The 23028-nt window shown below is 51.9% G+C and overlaps 1 protein-coding gene across 3 annotated transcripts in view; it reads left to right on the top strand.

The window, feature by feature from the left end:
* Positions 1–291: 291 nt before the first annotated feature.
* The window catches only part of LOC113452178 (BPTI/Kunitz domain-containing protein-like), a 37911-nt gene continuing 15174 nt past the window's right edge, over positions 292–23028 (top strand). The window contains exons 1-5 of one of the 3 annotated variants that reach the window (XM_087931962.1): positions 292–455; positions 3002–3178; positions 6098–6238; positions 7249–7416; positions 15047–15279. In XM_087931962.1, coding sequence (XP_087788088.1) covers positions 356–455; positions 3002–3178; positions 6098–6238; positions 7249–7416; positions 15047–15147 — 687 coding nt within the window. In that variant the 5' untranslated portion in view covers positions 292–355 and the 3' untranslated portion in view covers positions 15148–15279. Of the gene's footprint in view, positions 456–3001; positions 3179–6097; positions 6239–7248; positions 7417–8474; positions 8726–15046; positions 15280–23028 lie in introns of those variants that run through there. The other 2 variants (XM_026723619.2, XM_087931963.1) reach the window with 2 other exon arrangements.

Genomic DNA, 23028 nt, shown 5'->3' with positions numbered 1-23028 from the left:
ACCCCGCAAAGCGGGCAGGGGGTCCCCCACCCCGCGAGGCGTCTCCCGCGCCTAGAGGCCGAGGAGGCCGGCCCTTCTCCCTGCCCCGGAGTGAGGTGGGGAGGGGGAAGGCTATCGGGGGTCACCGCGCCCTTTGGGGAAAGCCACGGAGCCCGCCCCGCCCCGCCGTCCGGCTCCCGCTGACGTTTCCCCGCCGGACCCCCGGGCGCCGAAGGAGTCATCCGGAGGCGTGGCGCAAGGCGTGGGGGGTTTCCCAGCCCGGCCCTCCGGAGGGGAGGAGAGGGGAGGGCGTGAGGGGCTCCTCACTTTTGCCCCAGAAAGGACTGGGAGGCGGCTCAGTCGCGCAGCCGTCGCCATGGGGTCCGGTCGCAGCCCCCTCCTCCTCCTCCTGCTCCTCCTCCTCTTCTGGGGCGACTTCGCCCTCTGGGGATCCCTGCACTCCGTCTCCGGGCTCTGTAAGTGGGGCGAGGCGGGAGGGGGGACGGGGGATGCCCCGTCCAGAGGGGTCTTTTGTTGGGGGGACCCCGAGAGCCCCGCCCCGTCGGAACGCCCCAGGTGGAGCCTCCGGGATGCGCCTTGGACGCCCAAGAGGGAAACCCCCACCCTCACTGCTCTGCGCCCCCCGAGACCCCCGTTGGGCTTCCCTGGAGCTGCCCTCCGTCCCCCGCGAAGCCCCAGACGGGAGAGGGGCGAGGGAGGCTCTGCCGGGCGGGCTTTCTTTCGGCTCCTTCGGGCAAGACCCCCCGGCTGCCCAAGGACGCCGCCCACCTCGGAGTCCGCGCCCTCCGCGAACGGCCGTCGGAAGGCAGGCCAGGCGCGACCCGTATGGAAGCGGGTGGTGGGAAGGGGCGAGCGGGAGCGGGAAGGTCCGGCTCAGCCCGGCGGGCGCCAAGGGCCACCCCGGAGGGTCCCGGCGGAGCCGGGCACGCACTTCCGTTCCCGGGGAGGTTGCGTTTGCCCGATGTGCGTAAACTCCAAGGCGGGAGGGTTGGGCGAGGCCGATGAATCACGCAGCTTCGCTCCCGCCTGGGAGGCACCCTGGCGGGCACCTTGGTTGCAACCAGCTCCTCGTTCAAAATCCCGGGCCGGTATGGAAGGGAGACGCCGAGGAACGGAGGGTCCGGTCCCCGCCTCTCCCCCACCCGCATTGCCCAGGCAAAGGCTGCCGGAGAGGATCGCAGCTGCGCGCCCGCCGGCTACTTGAACGCTACGTGGACGGGTTGATTGCATTTCTTTGCCGCGCAGCTCCCCGACAAGGTGACTCTGGGGCGGCCTAGAGATGATGAGACCCAAGTGGGGAAAAAATGACCTTACAATAATACTAATAACGCCATTAAGGGTAGTAGGATTAAGAACATAATAACACTAACACCCAGGAACGGAGCAGGGGGTTACCAGGCTTGAGATCAATACTGATAGAATTACAGAGCGTCGGAGTTTCTAGGCTCTGCGAGGTCATCTAGTAGTCCACCCTCTCCGGAGCGCAGGAGGCTCCCTGACAGATGCTCCCCCCTCCTCTTCAAACCCACCAATAAAGGGGAGCTCGCTGCTTCTCTAGGGTGTCCAGCCAGAGTCAAACCGCCGTTGCTTAGTGTCCGTGCTTATCGCTGTTTTGTTGTCCTGTCTCGGGACCAATCCTGTCTTCGAGCCCCTCCGATGCTTCAAGAGAGCTACTCCAGACAGGAGGTCTTGCCTTGCCTCGCCTCCTCTCTCTCCTCCCTCTTCTCCCCTTTCCCCTCCCTCTTCCTTTCCCCTTCTCATCCCCTCTTTCTTTCCCTTCCCTTCGGCCTCCAAACATTTCCTCCTTTGAATGCTGACCAGCTCCTACCCTCCTGGTAGCCAAAATCCTTCCTCAAAATTCAGGCCCCACAGAACTGAAGAGCCCGAAAGAGACGAAGGGAACCGTGGCTCCTTCCCAGCCAGAGTCTCTGCTTCTCTAGGGGTTTGGTCAGACTGAGTCACACTGGTGGCTTCTTTTGGGTTTATAATCCAGAAATGACCCACCCCCCACCAAGCCCCCGCAATGCTTCCCAGAAGTCGCTCCCACCCACCCCGCACCCCCAGTCCTATTTGTGACATCGGTGTTGTCCTTTTCCCCTATTCCACCCTGGACTTTGCTTCTTCTGCCTCTTTTAAAACCTCTTTAAAACCTCTTTACCTGATAGCCATCTTTCCGTTCAGCCTCCCTGCGCAGACGGGCTGTGCTTGCTTTGTGACGCGTTTGGGGAGAATTTCGGCAGGGTTAAATTGTTCCTTGGAATTCCTTGCGTCAAAGCGCCTCCCTTGATTTGCTCTCGGATAGCAGGCCTTGGTTTGGTTTAAAAGAATTGGCCATGAATGAAGGGGAATTATACCAATCAGAGCCAGATCTGACCAGGTCACCCATTGCATTCAGATTTATCAGATTAACATAGTGGGAAGGGACCCTTATAGGTCATCTAGTCCAACCCCCTGCCCAAACAGGAGACCCTACACTGTTTCAGGTGGTCCAGGAAGAGGCTGAGCTGAGATGATTTAGAAAACGGCTTTGAGTTCTGACGTCTCTCTCTGTGCACGAACTAAACCACCCAGTCAGTTCAGATTAAACATAAATACATTTGGATTGGAGATTTTGATCCCGGTTTAGAAGACGGGTTCAGTCTTGTCCTTAGGCATGAAATCCGGGTGGATGACTCAATCGTCACAAATATGAATCACTTGCTGAGGGTCTGAATTTTGATCATGTGATCATGGGGATGTTGCAATGGTCGTAAGTGTGAAAAAGAGTCATAAGTCATTTTTTTTCCCAGTGATGTTGTACAGGTATTAGGGGAGTTATCCTGGGGAGTTGGAACTTTAACAGGCTGGGGAATTCTGGGTGTTGAAGTCCGCAAGGCTTAAAGTTGCCCAGGTTGGAGACCCCTGGTTTAGAGGGCTGCTCTATCCCCGCCCCCTCACCCCACACCTAGAGCACCTACCACGGAGCCAAGGTTCAAAGCTTCCAAATCTCGTCTCTTGCCAGTTGAAGGGAGCTGCAGCATCTTCCCCAATGATTCCCAACGATGTGGGGAGCCTAAAAACCGTTTTTTCTACAACATCACCTCCAAGAGCTGCGAGCCTTTCGTTTACCATGGGTGCCCTGGGAATCGCAATCGCTACCACACCATTGAGGAATGCCAGCGCTACTGCGGAAACATTGGTGAGTCCGGCTGTTGGGCAGGGAGGGGTCTTTGGGAGGGGTCTGCTGAGCCCCTGCGGTGTTCTGACTAAGGGTTATTCAGACACTAACAAACACACTTTAGTCCCAAAGCCCTTTCTTCTTTATTGCAATTTTAGTCATTCACAGCCCGTAATGAGTCCCAAAATAGTTTGTAAAGAGTCCCGTGAAAGTCTGGCAAAGTCCTTCAGGATAAGGCCGATCAGCACCCACCTTTATCTCCCTTGAAATGCTGCCAACAACTCAATTTCCAATTAGTTATACGAGGCCAAACGGAGCACACATTCAACATGGAGCTTGCCAGGAACACATTCATTGCTTCGAGGCGGCAAACAAAGAACGCGAAGACCCCGTTCGGGAAGGCAGAAACTCCCTCCAGGCCGCGATGCTCAATGCGCTTCAAAAGGAACAAGGGACGAGGGAGAAGTCCACATCTGACAGAGGTCTTCAATCACAAGCAGCTCCTTCCCACCATTCTAAGAAAGCCTCCTCCCTCCCAAACTGGCTAGTTCGCAAGCGGGTTCTAGTGTCTATTGCCAATTCTCTGCTGCCGGCTCTCACCATCCTTCCAGAACATCCTCCCATCGTAGCAGCGCATCTAAGGCCTCCAAAGCCGCAAGTTATGCTGATAGGCGGCAGAAGCTGAAGTAGAAGCTGCTGTAGCGGATGCAGATCTACGCGCCACAGAGGAGGTAGCACGGCAGAAGGCGGCGGTAGCGGCTCTACAATCAGAAATGGCCAAAGTTCAGGCCCAATTGGAGTTGGCCGAACGGCAAAGAGACGCCACAACAAAGACGTCACGGGCCACAGCATGGCGGAAGATGGCCGGTGTCACCTCCCTCCAATTCAACCTCGAAGAGTTGGGAGAAGAGAGCCCAGATACACAGGTCAAAGCCTACGTGGATGAGCAGCACTCGCTACAAAACGAGCAGATGGAACCGCCTCCGTTGCCTAGCAGTCTCCCAGAACCAGAGAAGCACAGGGATGAATCTCAATCACAGACTCTATACGTCAGTTACGCAACTGACGTTGTACGACCTAAAGTACGAGATTCACTTCCCACCAACAGCAAACCTTCCCCAACTGATGTTGTACGTACTAAGGTCTAAGATCCTCTTCCCAGCACCAGCAACCCTACTCCAATGTCTCATGGCCTGCCAGGTGAGCAAATTAGCCCACCACTGATCACAACGACTTCTCGACAAGTAGACATGCCACTGACGACACCCGCCATGCTCAATCCACAAGCAGTACCATTCCAGCCACAACCTCCACACTACCCGAGCTCACAGGCACAACAAGATAACTGTGGCCAGCCTACACAGCAGCGTGAAGCTCCACCATTGCCTCTGGAATGGCAGAACGACATCCTCTGTAAGCACTGGGAGGAAGGCTACAACCCATCGTTGACATACAACTCGAACCTACCCTACGAGAAGCCAAGGGAAGACCCCTCTATGTTAATGCCTCAACCCAACTCTACAAATGATGCAGACTACTGGAGAGAGTTGGCAGTAAGCAGAGGAAAGCTAGATTTGGCCACCAACGGTGTATACAAATTCTCTGATGAGCTAGGCGGTGAATATCTCCTATGGAAGAAAGTTTTCCTGTGCCCCATTCAGGCTGCACACCTGGAATACGATGAAGTACTCATACACTTGGTGGCCTGGCTAGGACCGCAGTCTGCCAGAGACACAAAGGCACTTTATACCTCCCACTTAGATGACCCAGACACTGCCCTACGGTTGTCATGGCAAAGACTCTACAGTCCATATAGCGCTGCCTCAGACGTACAATAAACACTCCTAGATAGCCTACACAGATTTCCTAAAATTCCTATTGGCTTCAACATTACTTTGCTTTATCACAAATCCAAATTAACTGTCTTTATACTGATGGGCTTCAGGACTTCAAATTAACCATCTTTTTACTGTTCTGTATTCTGTACAGTGGTAGATTTGTCTTCTGTACAGATGCAGATAGATAAACTCAACAAAACGTCCATAACAAAGTACATTTATTAGTTCATCAGGTATCCTCATAACTCACATTTGTGATGAAGTTCTTCTTTAATGACCAATCCTCTGCATATCTGTCTTGTAGGCAAAAAGATGGTTATTTTCTATCGTTTTTCTCTCATCTCGTAGTGATAGAAGTAGAACAGCTACCATGAGTCCCTGAGTTCAGCCAAGAGTGAGGAAAACTCCCCCAACCCATTGAGGGTCAATTTAGTGACCAATTAGGATTACAGATATGGTCACGTGACATGGACTACATTTCCCAGGATACCTTAACTACATTTACCATGATGCATTCCTCTAAGGGGACTGCTCACAATTGCTATGTAACTATCTAATTCCCATACACTGGCTGGACAGCACAGAGCTTCAGGTTTCAAACTGACCAGTATGAACAAAGTTGCTTCCTGCAGAGGCTCCTGTCCCTTTGCTCCTTCTTTATGTCTTATGGGAGGGCCAATCACCTCCAAGCCTTTTGTCTTAACTGTTCTTGCCTTTTGGCAGCTCTGTGCACATGCTCACTGGTAACAGGCTCCCCTTGTTCCTCTGTCCTACTGCTGCCAGATTCTGGAGGCTCCAGAGTCCGCACATAACTCCTCCCCAGATTCCCGGATTGGCCCATGTTCCTCCCCACTGTCCGACTCTGCTGCCATCTCCTCAGGCTGACAGTGACCACAACATGCAGCATTTGTTCTTCTAAACTTTGGGGGGGGGGGCTGCCCCTGTTCTCCTTTGGTGCATCTCAGAGGGGAGTATGGGTTGGGGGGAGGCTCCCCTCTTTCCCGCACCTCCTCTGCCCTCCAACACCCACTGTCTCTGACAGGGTTTGCCCTACACCCTTTGTGGGGCTTCCCAGAGCCCATCGGTTGATTCTGTCTTGCAGAGAAGCCTGGCTTCTGCCCGCCGAGCCCTCGCGGTGCTTCAGGGCCATGCTGGACAAGATGTTTGCATGACGGTAGCTGCCCAGAGATGGAGAAGTGCTGCTCCTATGGCTGTGCCTTGTACTGCATGAAGCCCGTCACAGGTGAGACCCACAGCCAGGTGCTCCCGGTGGGGAGGGGGAATGCGGGCCATCAGCAATTCTGGGCAGGCCACACAGGCCACCAGGGCCCTCCTAGTGGAGCTGGCAAGCCAATGGCGGAGCTCCCAGCACACCTGGAGATGCTGGGCATGGTTGAGGGCACCGGGGCCCACCAGATGTTTGGGGGTGCAAGCCCAGTCAGGCCTCATCTAAGCACCAAAAATTCCATGCCATCATGTCATGTCACCCTCACTGGTACTTGGCCTCTTCTAAAGATTCAAAGGGATTTGTAGTCTGCTCTGGGCCCAGGCACCAGCCTGTCTGATTCCTTCCTTCCAGGGGTGGGATTGACATTTTTTAACAACCAGTTCTGTGGGCGTGGCTTCAGCAATGGGCGTGGCTTGGTGATCATGTTATTGGCTGGGCAACGGCCAACTCAACATCACTCACATCAAGGCACGCATCTCCTCGCCTGGCCTCTCATGACTGTTGGGGATGCTGCAACAGTCGTAAGTGTGAAAAATGGTCATAAGTCATTTTTTTCAGTGCCATTGTAACTTTGGTCACTCCACAAAAGCAAAGTAGCAGCAAAGGAGGGGACAAAAAACTCCAAAGAAGTTCCAGAGACAGAAAGTCTAGTCCTGCCAAGAATGTAATAAGGGTTAATGGAGAGGCAGTTTCTGTAAGCAACACCAGAATGTTTCCTTCCTGCCTTCCTTACAGGATTAGCCCTGTAATTTATTCTAACAATCGGTTCTCCAAACTGCTTAGAATGTTAACAACCGGTTCTAGCGAATAGGTGCAAACCTGTAGAATCCCACTCCTGCTTCCTTCCTTCCCTCATTCCTTCTGCCCTCCCCATCCATATCTTCCTTCCTTCCCTCTCTGTTTCTCTCTCTCTCTCTCTCTCTCTTTCTTTCCTCCCTCCCTCCCTCCCTCCCTCCCTCCCTCCAAAACATCCATATAGCTGCCCACCTCAGGCCAACCTCTATCCCCTTCCTCTCTCCCTGCAGACCTCTGCCAGTTGCCTTCTGAACCCGGGCCTTGCGATTTAAAAGTGAAACGCTGGTTTTATGACCCGAAGATCCAAAGGTGCAAGAAATTCACCTACGGGGGCTGCGCCGGGAATGCCAACAACTTCAAGAAACATTTGGAGTGCCGCTTGAGATGCCGCAAGAGAGGTGAGTGTCGGGGTGGGACACAAATATTTTTACTACCGGCACTGTGGGTGTGGCGAGATGGGCGTGGCCACGTGACTGCGTCGGCGTGGCTTCTTCTTTTTCCAGTACGCCCCCACGCTCTGTTGTTGTTGTTTTGCCTCCTGGGCCTCAGGGAAGCTTCCTGGGTGAAGCAGTAAGACAGCGCGGGGGATCCTGGCACAGCTGATCATCGGAACAGCTGATCGTCAGGAGGAAAAAAAATACCAGTTTGGCTGAACCGGGAGCTGTTTTGTTACTACTGGTTCAGCCGAACAGTAACATTTTTTTACTACTGGTTTGCCTGAACTGGGCCAAACCGGTAGAATACCACCACTGGTGAGTGTGCAATGCTGGGGGGGAGGGGGCCCTGAAAGGTGGGAGGCCATGCGGGAAGGAGCAGAATTCCCGCCTCGAGTGCAAGGGAGAAGAAGGGGGAAATGAGAGGTCCCCCCCTCCCACCGGCATCCCCGCAGAAGGGGCCCCTCTCTTTGCCCCTCCTCCCCGAGATTCTGCTGCGGGATCCGTCTGTCTGGCCGAGAGGAGATGGAGGATCTCTTGGGAAGGCTGACCATCCTCTGGGACAGCATATCCCCTGCTCCTTCCTCCCCCCCCCCCCGGCCCTTCAGCCTTCCCCAGGAGAGAAGGTGTTAAATACGCACGACGCCACATGTACAGGAGCCTACGTCATAGTGGCTGAAGTGTTGTAGCCGGCGCTGGCCGCGTTTGTGGGCTTTTTGAATCCGGTTTGTAAATAAGAGTTTCTAGCATTCCTGAGTCCTCTTCCTTCCTGATCTGTGCCCATTTAACAGAGCGTCCACTTCGCCCAAGGGGGGGGGGCTGGGGGACACCCCAAGGGAGGCGCCTAGGCTGGCCGGTGTGTCACGAAGGCCGAGGCTGGAGCAGAGCAGCTCCTCAGAGCAGGAGAGAGGGGGGTCTCTCTGGTTCTCGTCCTGTCAAGAAGGGGGGGCTCTCCAATGCCTCTGCCCCCCCCCACAGCCCCCCAAGGAAGACCCTTCCTGAGGCCTCCTTCCCTTTTGCAGGAACTCCCTGAGGGCTCCGTGGAAGAAGCTCGGCCTGCTTTGTGCCGAACGGAGAGAGAGGCTGGTTCAGGAGGAGACCAGGCGCAGGAAGCCTCCAGGCGCCTCCAGGAGGGAGGGGGGACTCTGGAATAAATCCTTGCCCGAAGGAGACGGTGGTCTCAGGTGCTCTGTGTGTCTCTTTCCCTGGCAAGGGGAAGGGGGTGCAGGCTGCCCCCCACTTCACTATTAAACACAGAATTTGCCACATCGGCCAGGCACGTTTATGCTGGTTTTTATTTATTTGTTCATTTGTTTGTCAAACATGAACAAGATAACAAGTATGAACATAAACAAGAACAAAAGGAAGTAGATACAGATAAATTGGGACGGTAAGACAGGGACGGTAGGCACGCTGGTGCACTCGTGCACGCCCCCTTTAAGGACCTCTTAGGAATGGGGTGAGGTCCCCCTTAGGGAGTTTGAGGTTGAAGCTGTGAGGGGTTGAGGGGCTGTAACCATGGAGTCAGGTAGGGCATTTCGGGCATTGACCACTCCGTTGCTGAAGTCGTATTTTCTGCAATAGAGTTTGGAGCAGTTTACTTTGAGTTTGTATCTATTGTTTGCCCGTGTGTAATTGCTGTTGAAGCTGAAGTAGTCGTTTACAGGGAGGGTGTTGTAGCAGACAATTTTGTGTACTAAGCTTAGATCGGACTGTAGGCGGCGTAGTTCTAGGTTGTCCAGGTCCAAAATTTCACGTCTTGACGGCATAAGGTATTTTATTGCAAGCGGAGGAGTGGAGTCCTCTTCTCGTGAAATACCTCTGGATTCATTCGATTGTATCAATGTCCGATATACAGGGTGGATTCCAGGCGGACGAGCTGTATTCCAGAATTGGTCTGGTGAAGGTTTTGTATGCCCCGGTTTGCAGTTCAATGTTACTAGAGAAGAAGCTTCATAAAATTAGGCTAACAATTCTTAATGCCTTTTTGGCAATGCTGTTACTCTGAGTTCTGGGGCTTAGATCGTTTGAGATAAGTCCTCCTAGGTCCTTGACAGAGTGAGGGTCGTTTATGACAGAGGTTGCCAACTGGTGGGCCAGATACCACTGGTGGTCTGCAAGAAAATATTGGGGGGTCTGCAGAGAAGTGTCCCCCCCAAAGCAATTCGAGTCAGTCTCACTCCTGGCCCACCCCCTGCGGTTTTCTTGGCAAGGTTCCTTAGAGGGGTTTGCCATCGCCTCTTTCCTAGGGCTGGGGGAGAGTGGCCGGCCCAGGCTGGCTTGGTGACCACGGCAGGACTGGAACTCACAGTCTCCTGCTTTCCCGCCCGGTGCTTTCACTGGGAGGCCGAAATGGCTCCCGCTTGTTCGATGGGCTCCGCATAATCAGTTCACAACCTGCCTCCCGATGCAGCCCAAACCTCCTCCTGGGCCTGCAGGGGGTGCTGAGTCAGCAGGAATGCGGCCTCCGTGGGACTTGAACTGGTCACTCCTCTCCCTCTAGGAGACGCCCCCAACACACCCACAAGGAGAAGCCCCTCCCTCTGCACGTGTCCACCCCTCAGGATTCCAAGCCAAAAGGAAGGAATTCAATTAGAGATTAAAATTAAGAAAACCTTTATGGTCATTTTTTACTGTCAGCACTCTGGCCACATTCAAAATGAAACTCTGTTGCCTGCTATCAAAGAAAAATATATCTCTAGCCATCCTCATACATAACACACACACACACACACATACACACACACATGCCACATACATACATAGAGACATAGAGATATTCAAGAATACATACACACAACTTGTTTGGAAAATAGGTTGACCCCTCTCTTCTTAGTGGCAGCCCCTCAAATACTGGAACACTGCTATTGTGTCACCCCAATCCTCCTTTTCTCTAGGCCAGCCAAACCCAGTTCCCACAACCCCTTTATATTTCCTACTTTAACCTTTTCTTGAACCAGATACACATAAAAACCCCTTGGTCAACTCTACTGTTCCCATCAAGATCCCCCAGTGCCCGTTTATGAGCAGATCCAGCCCACTAATTTTATTAAGGGTCACCACAGAAACTGAGCTCAAACACAACAGAATTTGTGGCTGGAACAGTAGAGTTATCCAAATGCAGAACTAAACACCTCTGCCTTGCCTGGGAGAAGAGAATTCCACACCAACTGAATTCAGGTATTAGATTCAGGATCGTTCTGGTGAGGAGAATGGTGGAATTTTGATGGTGTAAGTAAACTGATTTCTTGGACCGTCTCTGGCTAAGGAGGAGATTGCCCACATGTGCCCCAGGCAGCTGCTCCTCATCAGGAGATAACAAGACAGGTTTTCCATGGCTTTGGGCACAGGGAGATGGTGGGATTAGCCATCTTGCTCACATCTGTGGCAGAGTCTTTTAAAGGACACTGAGTTTGCAAATGTCAGTTTCTAATCATTTCTCATGAGCTACTTCTAAGTTATTAGAAATCTTTGGAGTGACCAGTCTCCCTTCAAACCTGAGTGGAGGAACATTTTGATCATAAACTTAACAATGTAAAGTATCCAAAATAAACAGCAAAGAGCTACGTAAGATGACTAAGGGTCCAGATGAAATTGGAATATTGGTGTGCTCAGTACAGCAATTGTACACATTCTGTTGTGATTGAGCTCAGTTGCCGTGGTGTGCTCCATAAAATTAGTGGGCTGGATCTGCTCGTAAACAGGGCACTGGGGGATCTTGACGGGAACTCTACAGTCAACCAAACTCAAAACTCAACTCTTCTGTCTTGAAGAAGAGAATTTTAGCACCAGCTGAATTTGGGTACTAGAATTTAGAGGACATTTAAACTTAACCTACAATAAAAAGTGCAGAGAAGAGCAACCAGGATGATTAAGGGACTGGAAGCTAAAACATATGAGAAGAGAAGGACCAGGGGAGACAAGATAGCATCTTTTGATTTAAAAATAAATAGTAAGATGAAAAACTGGAAAATTGGACTAGAAAGAACTGAACATTACAATTTAGGAGACACTTAAACTTAGCCTACAACAAAAGAACGAAGCAAAATATTTCAGCACTGGAGATGTTGAACGTCCCATGCTGAACCACAGAGCCGGATGTTAATTCTAAGGGCCCATCTGCCTTGGTAGGTGGACTGTGTGTGGACGAGGTCGTGGAAGGGGAAGAGACCACCAGACAAGGTGGGGAATGAGATCTCCGCCTGGAGAGAAACACGATTTCCTACAAGAAGGACAAGGAAAAAGAGGCTGCACTGGACGGGCAAGGTGTCTTCATAAATAAAAGGGATATAGAAAGGCTAAGTTAAGACAGCGACCAGATAATTTTCTCTGCTAGAATTCCAAAACGGGCTTGTTAAAGGTTGGAAAACTTTTCTGAGGGAGAAAAAGAAATGAAAAGAAATTAAATTCTGCAACGTTATTTGAAAGGACAAAAGATCAAAATCGTTCAAAGTCAAAACCAGACTAAACACTGGGAAAGTTCTCTCCTTAGCCCTGAAAGTGGCTGGGTGACTCTGAGCCAATCGCCAGGAGATGGGAGTTGTAGTCCACGGAGCCCTCCCGGCCACTCCGCCCGCCGACGTTTCCCCGCCGGACCCCCGGGGGAGGCAACCTTCCCCGCCGGAGCTATCCGGAGGCGCGGGGCGGGACGGGGCGGGGGGCGGTTGCTCTTAGCGCCGGAGAGGAGGCGGAGGAGGCTCAGTCGCACAGCCGTCGCCATGGGGTCCGGTCGCAGCCCCCTCCCGCTCCTCTTGGGGGTCGCCTTCGCCCTCTGGAGCCCCCTGCTCTCCCGGCGGGGCAGCTGTGAGTGGGGCGAGGCGGGAGGGGGGGCGGGGATGCCCCGTCCAGAGGGGTCTTCGGTTGGGGGGACCCCGAGAGCCCCGCCCCGTCGGAACGCCCCAGGTGGAGCCTCCGGGATGCGGACGCCCAAGAGGGATCCCCCCCACCCGCACTCTGCTCTGCGCCCCCCGAGACCCCCGTTGGGCTTCCCTGGACGCGGGAACAGCCGCCCTCCGTCCCCCGCGAAGCCCCAGACGGGAGAGGGGCGATCCAGACTCTGCCGGGCGGGCTTTCCTTCAGACAAGACCCCGGCTGCCCAAGGACGCCGCCCACCTCGGGGCCCTCGCCCTCCGGACGCCGTTCCGAAGGGGGTCGCGGGAAGGGGCGAGCGGAGAGGGGAGGTCCGGAGTCGGGCAGAATCCCGGAGGGGGGAAACCGGGAGGAGACGTCGATGAACGGAGGGTCCCCGCCTCTCCCCCCCACAGTCCACTCCCCGGGCAAACGCTGCCGGAGGGGGTCGCAGGCGCCCACCCGCGGCTTCTTTTAAGGCTCGGTTGATTGATTGATTGATTACATTTCTGTGCCGCGCATCTCCCGTGCGAGGTGACTCTGGGCAGATTACAGATTAGGAAACCAAGTGAAAAATGATTACAGTATAATTCGACTATTAACACAATTAATTTTATTAAGATTATAACGTTAACACCCTGGAACTGAGCAGGGAGTTACGTAGGCTCTGCAAGGTCATCTAGTCCACCCTCTCCAGAGTGCAGGAAGCTTCCTGACAGATGCCCCCCCCCCCAAACCCTCCAGGGCGGGTGGGAGAGCTCACTGCCTCTGAATGGGGTCCAGGCCAGAGTCAAGCAGCTGTCAGGAGGCTCAAAGCTTCCCCTCCCCTTGACCTCCCTCCTTGCTGCTTCCCAAGGCTAAGTCACCTCCACACGGTCCCTCCTTCCAAGGCCCCCCAACTCCGGGCACTGTTTCTCCTCCCCTCCTGGGGCCCAAATCCTCCCTCGACTTCAGGCCGCAGAACTGAGTGACACATGCCAGGTGTGAACCGAGCAGCCCCAAAGAGGGGAAGGGAATCCTGGGTTCTTCCCAGCCAGAGTCTGGGCTTCTCTGGGGGTTTAGAGGGACTTGCAATCCATAGATCCCCCCCCCCACCTACAATGCTCCTCCGGGGGAGCAAATCAGACCAGATCTGACCAGTCCCCCATTGCATTCAGGGGGTCCAGAAGAGGCTGGGCTGAGCTGAATTGGAAAACCTCTTGTCTCTTTCTGTGCACGATGTTTAAACCATCCAGTTTAAACATAAAGATTTTGATCCCAATTTAGAAACCTGGTTCACACACATGCATGGCTATTTCTCCTTGCGTCCACCTTGTCCTCGCAGCCTCTCCAAAATAAACTGAGATCAGATGTGCCGTCCAGACAGTATATAGTTAATTGGGAATTGGGAGCTGTCCCCTTAAGGGAATGCATCATGGTAAATGTAGTTAATGCATCATGGGAAATGTAGTTCATGTCACGTGGTCACATCTGTAATCCTGATTGGTCACTGAATTGACCCTTGATTGGGTTGGGGCAGTTTTTCTTCTCTCTTGCTTGGACCCCCGGCACCCTGTTGGTGTTTCACCCTTTGCTCCTTCGTTATGGGATGAAGATCACTATAATTTCACACTACGAAGTCAGCTGTGCAAAGAATTGGACATTAGATGAATCTCGACATAACTGTGAGCTATACCTTGAGAATGTCTTTGTATGGAAGCCTTTGTAGAGTTTGCCTGTCTGTCTTTATATTCAGCCAGCAATCTGAGACAGAACATGGCAGGTTTTGTTTCCCGGAGGGGCCCTTTGCCAGCCAGGAGAGCGGAAGCGAAGGGGGACATTCCCCCCAGATCCTCTCAGCCCCAAGAACCAAAAGACCTGGAGACTGAAGGGTCCGATGGACCTCGAGGGAGCTGGGGAGGTGCAGCCATCAAAGGATCCGGGGGGACAGGAGAGTTTCGTACTGGGAGACAATTGAGGGGCTGCCACAAAACAGGCGGTGACTTATTTTCCAAGGCAGGAGAAGAAACAACGGGTGGAAACCAATCAAGAGAGAAGCAACCTGCAACTAAGGAGGAATTTCCTGCCAGTGACCACAATTCATCTGGGGAACAGCCAGACTCCAGAATCTGTGGGTGTGCCCCATCGCTGGAGGTTAGGCAGGAGAGACTGGACCACCATTGGTCTGAAATGATCTAAGGTCTCCTGCAGAGGTGGGATTCAGCCGGTTCTGGCCAGTACTGGAGAACCAGGAGTGGAAATTTTGAGTAGTTTGGAGAACCTGCCAACCCCACCTCTGACTGGCCCCACCCACCCCATCTCTTTGCCTCCCATTGAGGGGGGGGGTTTGCCGAAAAGTAGGAAGCCGTGCAGTAGTGGTGGGATTCAATTTTTTTCTACTACCGGTTCTGTGGGCGTGGCTTGGTGGGTGTGGCTTAGTGGGCGTGGCAGGGGAAGGATACACTGCAACATTCCCCTTCCCTCCCCACCCCACTGACCTGCTTTCCAGCTCCGTTCTCCCATGCAGGGCAACCGAAGGAGACCCAGCCGATCAGCTGGGACTCGATGGGAGGCAGAGGAGAGGCGGGGTTGGCCGGTTCTCCGAACGACTCCAAATTTCCACTCCCGGTGGTTCTCCAGAACTGCTCAGAACCGGCTGAATCCCACCCCTGCTGTGTAGAGAGGAGGAGAACGTCCTGCCTTCACGCCTCGAGGACTGTGTGCAAAGGAGGCCGCCTCACTGACTGAGCCCTTTTCTTCCCCTCAGGTTCTGCTGCGGGATCCAGTAGGAAGAAGAGGATCATGGACCTCATAGGAACAGTGTCCATTTTATGGCGCAGCAAAACCCTGGCCCCGCCCGTTTGTTAGCTTGACCCGTCCCCTTACCTATCCGGCACCTGAACCCTCACACCTCCCTTGAGCGAATCCACCTGTTTTTCTGTGCTCCCACCCTGCAAGGGATCGTAAACTAACCACAGAGCAATTAAAAATTAATCCAGATTGTTGTTGGTGGTGGCGAAGTCGTGTCCGACCCATTGCGACCCCATGGACCATGTTTCTCCAGGCCTTCCTCTCCTCTTCTGTCCCCCGGAGTCCCTTGAAGCTCAGGCCGGCTGCCTCGGGGACTCCCTCCAGCCCACCCCCCTTCTCTGCCGTCCCCTCCTCCTCCTCCTCCTTCTGTCCTCAACCGTTCCCAGTATTCAGCTCTTCCCCAAAGAGTCCAGGTTAAGAGCCCCCAAATTCCTCCAGCTGTGGGATGGACTGGCCGAGGAGCCCCCGACCTTCCAAGGAGACCAGGATGGCCGAGGATGAAGTGGAGAGAAAGCTGGCTCAAAGAAACCATCTTTGGTGGCTCCAGGATCAAGTGGGGGCCATCCTTGGGGGCCCATGTCTTATTAATGACTTAGAGGGGGGCGGAGGGGTCTCAGAGCCACAGAGGGCACCAGAAGGGCCACACGCAGCTTGAAAGGGATCGGGAGGGAGGGCTGCTGCGGGGGGCACTGCGTGGCCCACTCCCCTCCAGAGGTCTGCAAGCAGCACCTGGGGCCACAGAGCTTGCCATCCAGGGGCCACTCATCCCTTTCTCTCTCTCTCCTCCCCTCCTCTCTCTCCCTCTGTCTCTCCCTCCTTCTCTTCCCTCCCTCCCCATCTCCATCTATCTCTCCCTCTCTCTCTCTCTTCATGCTTCCCATTCTCTCCCCCTCTATCTTTTTCTCCCTCCCCTTCCCCTCCCCCTCCCTCCTTCCCTCCCTCCCTCCCTCCCCCCAAGGCCCAACCATCCATTGGTGCATCAAAGGTGACCTCTTGCATGGACGTCCCCTCTCCTCTGGTCCTCCCGAGACCTCCGAGTGGACCTCCTTCTCCGGCCTCCCTGCAGCTCCCGTCCCTCCGGGGGACCGAAGGAAGGAAGGAAGTCTTCTCTGGTGACAGAATCCCGGAGTCGGAAGGTGCCTTGAAGGTCTCCAGAAAAAGCCTCTGGTCCTCCCCCCCATCCCCTGGAGCCCCTTCTTGAGGGGGAGGGAAGACCAAGATGGACCCCCACATAGCACACCCAGAAGGAGAAGCCCCTCCCTCTGGACCTGTCCACCCCCAGGATTCCAAGCCAAAAGGAAGGAGCTCAATTAGAGACTAAGAGATTACGATTAAGATAACCTTTATGGTCATTTTCTATTGTCAACCCATTAAAAATGAAATTATGTTTCCTGCTCTGAAAAAAAAAGTGTATCTCTAACCATCTTCATACATAACATACATATACACATGCCATATACATACATACACACACATACACACACACGTGTGTGGAAATAGATGGATGGATGGATGGATAGATAGATAGATGATAGATAGATAGATAGATAGATAGATAGATAGATAGATAGATAGATAGATAGATAGATATTGTAGACATGAAGATAGATAGATGATAGATAGATAGATAGATAGATAGATAGATAGATAGATAGATAGATAGATGATAGATGATAGATAGATAGATAGATAGATAGATAGATAGATAGATAGATAGATGATAGATAGATGATAGATAGATAGATAGATAGATAGAGGATAGATAGATAGATAGATAGATAGATAGATAGATAGATAGATAGATAGATAGATAGATAGATAGATAGATAGATAGATAGATAGATAGATAGATAGATAGATAGATAGAAGGATAGGCAGGCAGGCAGGTAGGCAGACAGACCCTAACATATAAATATGCATAAACCTCAATCACGCTCCGCCTTGAATACATAGCAGAAGGAGGAAACTTGAGAGTTCACAAAGTTGATGCTACATGGAATAAAACGGTGATTGAATCTGGAGGCTCTTTGGGTACCCCGAAGCCCCCTCCCAAAGGAAAGAAGGAAAAGGGGAGGTGCAGCATCGCAGACAGTCCTGCGGACCCAGTTCAAGCATCGCTTCTGGTGTCCAGCCCAGAGTTCACTCAAGAAGGAACTGGCTGGGTTTGGGGGGGCGGGGGGGGGGAAGGAGAAGGAGGTGGGCAGGTGGGATGCAGCTCCAGCTAACCCTAACCAAAGGAAGGGCTGTGTGGTGTCTCCTAGGCCTGGACATGGTCTGGGCACCCGGAGGTCTGTCTGGGGTCTTTCAGGCTCTCCTTGTGTCCATCAAAGGGAGAATTGATGTAAAGAAAAGGTGTTGTGATGCCAAAACAGAAATTGGTGTGGTGGGGCCGTTCTTCCTGATAGGTACCTGTTGTGGCTCCGGGCTTGGATTCAGCTCCTGTGACTGATATGAGTTCAAGTGAGGAGGTCATGGCAGAAAAATATGAGCCGGCCTGGCTTACTGATTGGACTGGTAACCAGGATGAGGAGATGGATGTGACAAAGGACGACAGACCTGATGTATTAGAATTGTCAGGACCTTTGACCTCCTCTGGTTCCTTATCTGATCAACAGCCAGGAATGGCTGACAGGGAAGTTTTGAGAGAGTCTTCTAGTGGAGATGAGAACTTGGAAAATTTGTGGTTAAATGTAAGGAACAGAAGACGGTTGAAAAGGCAAAATCAGCTGGAGTGAATGAGGAGAGCGAGTCAGTAAATTAGCACGTTGCCTCAATGAGTATAAAAGGACACAGCTGGGCTGGTACAATTTGCCAGGAACAAAGTGACTTATTTGAGTGAGGACGTTACAGCAAGAAGCTCTGAGACTGGAGATTTATTGCCAGGACTGGTTTGCCAGAGAGAGTAAAGATTTATGCTGTGGTTTCTGCCAGCCGTTATCTTGTAAGACTTCTTTCCATTTGATTTAATTGTGAAACGGCTGCTTTCTGTTTTGTTTGTTTGAATTTCGAAGGGGAGTCATAACAGGTACCCATCCCCACTCTGTGGGAGCCAGGAGACAGACCCTCCATGTCCCTCTCCCACTGGCTCTTCACTTCTCCTCCTTCTGAACCACCATTGGGAGAATGGTGACCCTGCCCCAGGTCAGCTGCTGTTGGGCACCCTGTTGGAGAAGAGGGTGCTCCTGCCAGCCTGGTCCGGTTGCCAGAAGGGCAATGAGGACTTCCAGAGGAGAGGCCGTGACTGAACCCCGTGCCCTTTGGGTCAAGCAAATCCTTTGGGCAGACCACAGCTGCTCTATGCTCAGGGGACAGGAAGGCCCATAGTTTCTTAATCAGAATACGTTCCGAGTATCGCAACATAAATTCAGCACCAGAAAAGGAAACACAGATGGCTGAGGCTTCATTTAACTTCTTTATAAATATATAAAGTCAAGTTTACGATACCAGTTGTAGATTTCTCCAACATGGAGCAAACTCAAACAAAGGCAGACATGTGACAGGTTCAGAGCAGAACAAGCAACCCAAGAGCTCAGAAACAGACATCAGTTTCACTTTAGTTCAGCAAGCAAGCAGGCAAGTCAGTTTCTCTTTCACTTTAGAGCTGAGCGTAGAACAGAGACAAACCACACCCAGATCCTCAAAGAGGGTTTCAGCCCTCAATTCAGCTCCCATTGGCTGACCTGGGTATAAGCTCTCTTTCAGTTCATGAACATACTCCGACAGGATAGAGCTCGGAGGGACCTCTGGGGTCTTCTAATCAACCCCCCTGCTCAGACAGGAGAACCCATCCCATTTCAGGCAAGTGGCTGTCCAGTCTCTTCTTAAAAACCTCCAGGGAAGAAGAAGCTCCCACAACTTCCGTTCCACTAGTTAACTGTCCTCACTGTTAGGAAGTTTCTCCTTAATTCCAGGTTGCTTCACTCCTTGGTTAGTTTACTACCCATTGTTGTCTTGTCCTCTGGTGCTCTGGAGAATAATTTCACCCTCTCTTCTTTTTGGCAGCCCCTCAAACACTGGAATACTGTTATTATCATGTCACCCCGAATCCTTCTATTCTCTAGACCAGGAGAGTCAAACTCACATTGACATGTCATCATCACGTGATGTATTGGGACCTTTTTTCCCTTCACTAAATCGGAGATGTGACGCATCCAGCCAGTGGGCTGTGATTTTGACCGCTCTGCTCTAGACCAGCCAAACCCAATTCCTGCATCCCTTTTCTATTTCCCCTTTTAACCTCCTCTTGAACCAAATAAAAAAGTTACATAAAACCCCCGCTTGGTCGACTCTACTGTTCCCGCCAAGATCACCCCATGCCCGTTTATGAGCAGATCCAGCCCACTGATTTCATGAGGGACACCACGGCAGCTGAGCTCGAACACAATTTAGAATTTAGAAACCGCTTTTGGTCAGAGCTGCCGGCTGAGTGCGCCCCACCACCATACAGCGGCACAACCCCACCGGCTCCACCACACCCTGTAATCTTCCTTCTCCATACAAGGAAAACGTCGCTTCCCAGCTGATTCAAACCCCGCGCCTCTCAGCTGTTGTTCACGCATGTGCAGTGCTTTCCCTAGTCTCCAGTGTCCATTAGCACTTCTCGGCTGGCAGCTGTGCAAGCGCAGTACAGCCCCCCCTTCGCCAGTCTTCGTCATCAGTGCTGCGAGGTCCCAAACAACTGTCCAACTCTCCCCACCCAGAATGGCAGCCCTGGCTCTGGTAGGGCTGACACTAAGAAGCCAGGCAGGCAGGCGAGGACTGATTGGGAGGGAGGGGTGAGTAGAGGCCGGCGAGGTGCCCCTCAACATGAGTGACGTTGAATTGGCCATGCCCACCTGGTCACATGACCACCTAGCCACATCCACCCAGCTGATCATCAGGCAGTTCATATTAGTGGTCCACGGGATTTAAAATTATGAATTTAGTGGTCCATGAAATCTGAAAGGTTGGTGAGTCCTGGATTAAATAAAACACTTTTTGCAAGCTTGGGCTGAAGCATGGGAAAAGGTCTGAATAGAATAGACCTGGGAGGGACCTTGGAGGTCTTCTAGTCTGACCCCGTTTCTAGTAGGAGACTCTTTGCCATTTCAGACAACAGGCTGTCCAGTCTCTTCTTAAAAACCTCCAGTGATGAAGCACCCACAACTTCTGGTGGCAAGCAGTTCCACTGATTAACTGTTCTGTTAGGAAGTTTCTCCTTCGTTCCAGCTTTCTTCTCTCCTCGATGACTTTCCATCCATTGTTTCTTCTTCTCCTTTCCGGTGCTTTGGAAAACAAGTTGATCCTCCTCTTCTTTGTGGCAGCCCCTCAAATACTGGAACGCTGCTATCGTGTCACCCCAATCCTCCTCTTCTCTAGACCAGCCAAACCCAATTCCTGCAACCCTTTTCTATTTCCCCTTTTAACCTCCTCTTGAACCAAATAAAAAAGATACATAAAACCCCCGCCTTGGTCGACTCTACTGTTCCCGTCAAGATCACCCCGTGCCCGTTTATGAGCAGATCCAGCCCACTGATTTCATGAGGGACACCACGGCAGCTGAGCTCGAACACAATTTAGAAATTGTACGATTGCTGGTCCTGAGACACGGCCGGCTGTTTGCGTTGTCCACGTAGGTTCTGCAGTTCCGTGAACAAGAACGTCTCTCTGCGGGACATCCTCAGGGGCAGCCATGTCACGAGGATAGATTCTTTCAGCCTGATGACCTCTAAGCAACGAGGGGCCCTATTCTCCAAAGCGCCTGAAGGCAGGACGAGGAGCAGCGGGTGGGATCCGCTCCAGGAGAGAAGCAACCTGAGAGGGAGGACAATTAACCAGTGGGACTGTTTGCCTCCAGAAGGTGTGGGGGCTCCGCCACTGGATCAATTTGTCTGCAATGGTCCAGGGAAGGAGTCAACTTAAGGCTTGTGGACTTCAATGCCCAGAATTCCCCAGGCAAGATGGGTATCTGGGGAATTCTGGGAGCTGAAGTCCAAGAGTCTCAAAGTTCCAAAGTCGGACACCCCTGGTATAGGGTCTCCTGCTGGGTCAGGGGTTGTCCCTTCGACCTCTGACACTCTGTTACTCTGTGACTTCTCACCCATTCCATCCATGTTCTTTGTGTAGCTACTACACCAACTCCCTAATTGTGGAGTAATATCATGGCAACCCACTGCAGTATCTTTGCCATGAAAACTGTACAGGATGGACAGTACCAGAAGGCAAAACGATATAACGCTGGAAGATGAGCCCCTCAGGTCAGATGGTGTCCATTAGGCTACTGGGGAAGAGCAGAGGGTTAGTACTGGTAGCTCCAGAAAGAGTGAAATGACTGGGCCAAAGCCCAAAGGATGCTCAGCTGCGGATGCACCTGGTGGTGAAAGGAAAACCCGGCCCTGTAAAGGTATATCCTCCCTAGGAACCTGGAATTTAAGATCCATGAATCAAGGCAAACTGGATGTGGTCAAACAAGAGATGACAAGACTGAACATCAACATTCAGGTGACCGTCAGGTATATTACTATGGACAAGAATCCCTCAGAAGAAACGGAGTAGCCTTCATAGTCAATCAAAGAGTAGGAAAAGCAAGATCGGAATACAATCTCCAAAATGACAGAACGATCTCAGTGTCAGCCCTACCAGAGCCGGGACTGCTATTCTGGGGGTGGGGGGGGGGGTGTCGTTTGCTTCCTTGCAGCAATCAGCAGAAGGGAGGATGGATCTGGCCTTGTGCGGCAGCCTCCTACACGTGCCTGAAAAACATCTAGTTTCAAATCAGCTGGGGTGTGGCGTTCTCCTTGCACGAAGAATGAAGGTTATAGGGTGCGGTGAAGGCGGTGGTGTTGCGCGGCTGCATAGGTGGTGGGAGTTACTCAATAGGCAGCTCTGACAAAAAGCAGTTTGTTGCGAGTCGGTTTGTGCCGTGTTTTCACCCAGAGATAAAACAACCTTGGCAGAATGTTGGGTTTTTTTGTCTTTCATTTACCTGCATAAGATATGGAACCTGACACTCAGTTCGAATCCAGGGCAAAACATTCAACATCACAGTATGCCAAGTCTATCCCCCAACCACTGGTGCCGAAGACGATGAAATTGACCAGTTCTATGAAGCCCTACAGCGCTAGGGTTACACCCAAAAATGATGTCCTTATCATCATGGGGGATTGGAATGCTAAAGTAACTGGGATAACAGGCAAGTTTGGCTCTGGAGTACAAAATGAAGCAGGGAACAGGCTGATGGAATTTTGTCAAGAGAACACGATGGTCATAGCAAACCCTCTTTTCCAACAACCCAAGAGATGACTCTACACATGGACATCACCAGAGAGTCAACACAGAAATCAGACTGACTATGTGCTCTGCAGCGGAAGATGGAGAAGCTCTATACAGTCAGTAAAAACAAGGCCAGGAACTGACTGGAACTCAGATCATGAGCTTCTCGTTGCAAAATTTAGGCTTAAACTGAAGAAAGTAGGAGAAAGCACTAGGCCCCTATGAACTAAATTGTATCCCTGATACAATACAGTAGAGGTTGTTAGGAATAACATAGGTTACCTAACGTAGTTTGGGTAAAATAATATATATAAGCTATGATAGTAAGTTTAAGTGTGTGTCACTTTAAACTGCAAAGCATGTAATTTTGGGTGCGGTGTTGAACCGCCATAAGAGGGAGCAAGAGAACCTGTTGGATTGCTGACAATTTCTGACGATTGACTGGTTTGATGGATTGATGGTTTGCTAACTGTGTGTTCCCTGAATGCTGGAGGAAGAAAGGAGGTTTGACTTCTTCATATCTGTACTGCGAGGAGATACATTACTGGACTGATATTTGTAAGTTTACTGACCTCTTTTTCGACACTGGACTTTGCAACTGAATAATTCCTGGACGGACTGAACTAGTGAATGATATATGGACTGTTTTGACTATGCTAAAACTCTTACTGGAATAAACTATTTAAC

This window comes from Pseudonaja textilis, chromosome 3 (genome assembly GCF_049901715.1).
Source record: "Pseudonaja textilis isolate UNSWEBS1 chromosome 3, rPseTex1.2, whole genome shotgun sequence".
NCBI classification, from domain to species: domain Eukaryota; kingdom Metazoa; phylum Chordata; class Lepidosauria; order Squamata; family Elapidae; genus Pseudonaja; species Pseudonaja textilis.
This window is presented reverse-complemented; position numbering and strand designations above follow the sequence as displayed.